The 5,499-nt window shown below is 40.9% G+C and overlaps 1 protein-coding gene across 1 annotated transcript; it reads right to left on the minus strand.

The window, feature by feature from the left end:
* On the minus strand, window positions 3,097-4,480 carry LOC109232594. Its single transcript, XM_019398355.1, has 4 exons — window positions 4,361-4,480; window positions 4,190-4,288; window positions 3,790-3,864; window positions 3,097-3,546 (listed from the first exon to the last, which is right to left on the minus strand). The coding sequence occupies exons 1-4, from the start codon at window positions 4,478-4,480 to the stop codon at window positions 3,097-3,099; spliced, it is 744 nt and encodes a 247-aa protein (XP_019253900.1).

Here is a 5,499-nt window from a genome sequence, read left to right on the forward strand (position 1 = left end):
TACCATAATGAAACTCAACAACACCACGGACAATAACTCCCAAAACCTGGTGAGACTGAGTCATAAGATCTACACGAATATACTGAAACATCCCTAATACATCACTGTCCAAATAAAGTGTATGCAATAGAAAAAATACAACAAGGACGAAGGGTGAATCAGAGGCCTGCAAATGCCAGGCAAGTATACCTTGGAATCTCCGAGATGAATAGCCAAATCACTAATGCCTAGCCTGATATTGAGGTACCTGGATCTACACAAAAAGATATGCAGACGCGTAGATTGAGTACATCACAACAGTACCCTGTAAGTATCAAGCCTAACCTCGGTAGAGTAGTGAAACGAGGAAAATGAGGTAATAAAGGAATAAAACAAGATAGGCTACAACTAAATTTAAAGGAATAAATGAAGTAAGGAAGAAACACATAATAAATACATCAAGAAAATAATGCATACAAACACAAGGGAGCAAAATGAGAGATAATAACACGAATCACAATCGAGGTACCACCTCGTAATCCCATTTCACAATCACAATCACTATTTTTTCTTATATCGCCGCGTGAGCCTTACAATCATATAGTTTGAAAACATTTTTCCTGAAATAGCTACATGCACTTTAGCCCATCTTATAAAGCCTCGTCTTCAAGTAATTCCCTTACTAGCAACATGCACATAAATACCACCTTATGCCACCACATGCACATTAACCCCTATCGTTATACCGCCGCATGCCAACATAATCACTACTCGCACCACAAGTTCCATATGCAACAAATTGCCAAAAGAATCAACAATACCAAGGTTTCCACAACAAATAGCCCATGGCTCAACCACAATATGTACAAGAGTCTCAGCAATAACGAAATGAAAATGAATAGATCAACAAGAATGATATTTCAACAATTAACAACTTTGCCTTAATGTGATCACGACTTTTACAACTTCAACACCAATAACTCAACGAGAAGCTATTCCATGAAAACAACAACTTCGAGTAAACAATTCAATAATTAAAGAAGTAATAGACAATAAGGAAGACAATAACTTCTACTAGAGCATATAAGAGCAACTAACAAATAAAATGTGGAAAAAGTGTTAAAAATGTCAAACAAGGCATGTGAGGGTAGATTAATACATTTAAGGGTAGACCAAAAATGAAAGATATAACATGCTATGCTAATTCAATTAAAGGCATGAAAAGAGTCCAGATAGCCTAAATCGGTCAAATACCACATATAGCCCGTGTACCCACTCATCACCTTGCGTACACGCCTTTTACATATCACAAATAGCACAATCAACCCAAATCCTAAGGGGTGGTCTGCCCACAAAAAGTTAGGCAAGATACTTATCTCAAACAAACTAACTTAATCCACTAGTAAACCTTTTCCGCGAATATATAACTACGAACGGCTCAAACATAGACAATATAACTTTATACCAAAAATACAACGTATAAGAAACTATTTCGGATAATAGAGTTGCAATCTTTAAGGAAAATCAAAAGGTCAACTCAAAAAGTAAACCCCTGGTCCACATCTCTGAACCAGACCAAACTTACAAAATCCGAACTCCCATTCAATAACCAATCCAACCATACTAAAATTATTAAATTCCGACCTCAAATCGACCTTCAAATCCTCAAATTACAGCTTAGGAAGCTTTCATAAAATTTCCTATTTTTTCCAACTCAAAACATTAATCAAATGTTAAAATTTCATGTAAAATAATCAAATCCGAGTAAAAAAATACTTACCCCAATCAACTCCTTGAATATCCTTTCAAAGTTCGCACAAAAATAAGCTCTCTAACTCAAAATATGAAAAATAACTCTAACCCTCGATTTGGAAATTTAGTATCTGTTGCCTAGTGATTACTCTACGTCAAGGCGGAAAATCCCTCACGATCGTGGACAACAAACTCCGTGAGCTCAATAACGCGATCGTGTGACCACTGTCACGAACACAATGGCAGAACGTGATGATCAACGCGTGTCTTAGCACAATCTCCCATTCCTTCTATGCAATGGTAATATATTGCCCGCGTTCGCAGTGCACAACATTACAACCTTCCGCGAACGTGTCCTCATTTATGGAATCGCGAAGAGCAACTACACATCTGCCAACAAGGACCCTACGCGATCGCGGCTAACATTCGTGAATCTAGTGAAGGAAAACCGGAAGCATAGAAAACCAGCAATATCAATATATGAACAAATGGTCCGAACTCAATCCGAAACACACACGGGGACCCCAGACCCATGTCCAAATATTCCAACAAGTCCTAAAATAAGATACAACCACGCTCGAAGCCTTAAATCACATCAAACAACACCGAAACCATGAATCACACATCGATTCAAGCTTAATGAACTAATGAACTCCAAACTTCTAAAACTAATGCCGAAACATACCAAACCAACTCTGAATGACCTCATATTTTGCACAAAAGTCATAAATGAAAAAATGAACATATTCCAACTTCCGGAACCAAAAGATGAACCCGATATCAATAAAGACAACTCTCGGTCAGACTTCTCAATCTTCCAAACCTTCAACTTTTCAACTTTCGCTAATTCAAGCCAAAACGACAAACGGACTCAAAATAAATATTTGGACATATTTCTAAGCCCAAAATCACCATACGAAGCTATCAGAACCATCAAAACTCCATTCCGGAGTCGTCTACACAAAAGTCAAGCTCCGATAAGCTCTTTCAACTTAAGTTTCCAAATGTGGGTCTAAGTGTCGCAGTTCACTCCGAACCTCACCCGAAACCAAACCAGCTACCCCGGCAAGTCACATAACCACAAATATAACATACAGGAAATAAATAGGGAGAGGGATAAAATATCCATAGCGACTGGCCGGATCATTACATCCTTCCCCTCTTAAAACAGACGTCCATCCTCGAACGAGTATGGAAACGTACCTAAAGCGGTAAAAAGATAAGGAGAACAGCTACGCATATCATGCTTGGTCTCCCAAGTCACCTCCTCGACTGGTTCACCCCTCCACTGAAGCAACTTTCTTTGGCCTCGACTTTCGGACCCGCCTGTCTAAGATGGCCATCGGCTCCTCAATATAAGTCAAATCATTGTCCTTGGATTGAGCTTAAATCTAAAACATGGGATGGATCACCTTGATACTTCCGGAGCATGGAAACATGGAACATCGGGTGGACTACAGATAAGCTAGGTAGCAATGCAAGCTTGTGGGATACCTCCCCTACTCTCTCAAGGATCTCAAAAGAACCGATATACCAAGGGATCAACTTTCCCCTTTTCCCGAACCTCATCACACCCTTCATGAGTAAAACGTGGAGCAAAACCCTCTCTCCAACAATAAATTCTACATCACGAACATTCTGATTCGCATAAATATTCTGCCTAGATTGTGCTATACGAAGCCGATCCTGGATTAACTTGACCTTCTCCAAGGCATCTCGAACCAAATTTCTGCCCAATAATCTAGCCTTGCCCGTCTCAAACCAACAAACTAGATAACGGTATCGCCTCCCATATATGGCCTCATAATGAGCTATCTAAATAATTGACTTTTGGTTGTTGATGTAGGCAAACTCCGCAAGCGACAAGAATATATCCCAAGAACCCTCAAAATCCATAACACAGGAACGAAGCATATCCTCTAAGATCTGAATGGTGCGCTCAGGTTGTCCATCCATCTAGGGGTGGAATGTTGTACTCAACTCAACCTGTGTGCCTAACTCACGTTGTACGACTCTCTAGGATGTAAACTGCGTACCCCGATCAGAGATGATAAATACTGGCACGTCATTAAGTCTGACAATCTCGCAGATATAGAACTGAGCCAGCTGTTCCGAAGAATAGGTAGTCACCACCTGAATGAGATGAACCGACTTGTTAAACTATCCACAATAATTCATACAACGCCAAATTTCTTCTGAGTCCGTGGGAGCCCATTATTGAAGTCCACGGTAACACGCTCCCATTTCCACTCGGCAATCTCAAGTCTCTGAAGCAACCCACCTGGCCTATGATGCTCATACTTCACTTGCTGACAATTTAGGCACCAAACTACATACTCCACTATGTCTCTCTTCATTCTCCTCAACCAATAGTGCTGCCTCAAATCTTGATACATCTTAACGACACCCGGATGAATGGAGTACCGCGAACTTTGGGCCTTCTAAAAGATCAACTCACGTAACCCATCCACATTGGGTACACATAGCCGGCCCTACATCTGCAGAACACCCTCACTCCAATAGAAACTTCCTCAGCATCACTGTGTTGTACAGTGACCTTAAGGAAAATCAAATAGGGGTTCTCATACTGACGCTCTCTAATGCGCTCATATAAAGAAGACCAAGAAACCACACCAGCAAGAACTCGACTAGACTCCAAAACAGCCAATCTAACAAACTGATTAGCCAAGGCCTGAACATCAATAGCTACTGGTATCTCAGCTGCCGGTACATATGCCAAACTACCCATACTCTCTGCTTTTCAACTCAAGTTATCAGCCACCACATTGGCCTTCCCGGGATGATATAGAATAGTGATATCATAGTTTTTAAGAACCTCTAACCACCTCCCGCTGCCAAAAATTAAGGTCTTTCTACTTTAACAGTTGCTAGAGACTCTGCTGAATGGTATAGACCTCATTTAGAACATCGTACAAATAGTGCCGACAAATCTTCAAGGCATGAACAATAACTTCCAATTCCAAGTCTTGGACAGGATAATTTTTCTCATGAACCTTCAATTGCCAAGACCCATAGGCAAACACCCTACCATCTTGCATTAACACTACGCCAAGGCCAACACGTGACACGTCACAATACATAGTGTAAGATGCTGAACCCGTAGGCAACACCGACCCTCAGGCTGTAGTCAATGCAGTCTTGAGCTTTTGAAAGCTCTCCTTACACTCCTCGGACCATCTAAACAGAGAACCCTTCTGGGTCAATCTGGTTATTGGTGCAGTAATGGATGAGAAACCCTCTACGAAATAGTAATTGTACCCCAGCCAAACCAATGAAACTCAGAATCTCAGTAGTTGAAGACGGTCTGGGAAAACTTGACACTGCCTCAATCTTCTTCAGATCTACCTTGATCCCCTCACTCGAGACCACATGGCCCAAAAACACCGTTGAATCAAGCTAAAATTCACACTTTGAGAATTTTGCATACAACTTCTTTTCTCTCAAGGTCTCGAGCACAATCCTTAAATGCTGCTCATGATCTTCCCGGCCGCGGGAATATACCAAGATGTCGTGAATAAACACAATGATGAATGAATCAAGATATGGCTGGAATACATTATTCATCAGGTACATAAATGATGTTGGGGCATTTGTCAGCCCAAATGACATTACACGGATCTCGCAGTTATAATACCGAGTCCTGAAAGCAGTCTTCGAGATATCCTAATCCCAAATCTTCAGCTGATGATACCCTGACCGCAAAGCAATCTTTGAGAACACTCTGGCACCCTGTAGTTGATCATTTAA

The sequence above is a fragment of the Nicotiana attenuata genome, chromosome 9 (genome assembly GCF_001879085.1).
Source record: "Nicotiana attenuata strain UT chromosome 9, NIATTr2, whole genome shotgun sequence".
Taxonomy (NCBI): Eukaryota; Viridiplantae; Streptophyta; class Magnoliopsida; order Solanales; family Solanaceae; genus Nicotiana; species Nicotiana attenuata.

What these genes read in the sequence shown, in the direction of transcription:
- LOC109232594 (XM_019398355.1), bottom strand. Translation starts at nt 4,480, where the DNA reads ATGGGTAGTTTGGCATATGTACCGGCAGCTGAGATACCAGTAGCTATT. An exon ending in GTCGAGTTCTTGCTGGTGTG is followed by an intron (nt 4,289 to 4,360) that starts GTTTCTTGGTCT and finishes ATTTTCCTTAAG; the next exon opens with GTCACTGTACAACACAGTGA. An exon ending in ACCCAATGTGGATGGGTTAC is followed by an intron (nt 3,865 to 4,189) that starts GTGAGTTGATCT and finishes CATCTCATTCAG; the next exon opens with GTGGTGACTACCTATTCTTC.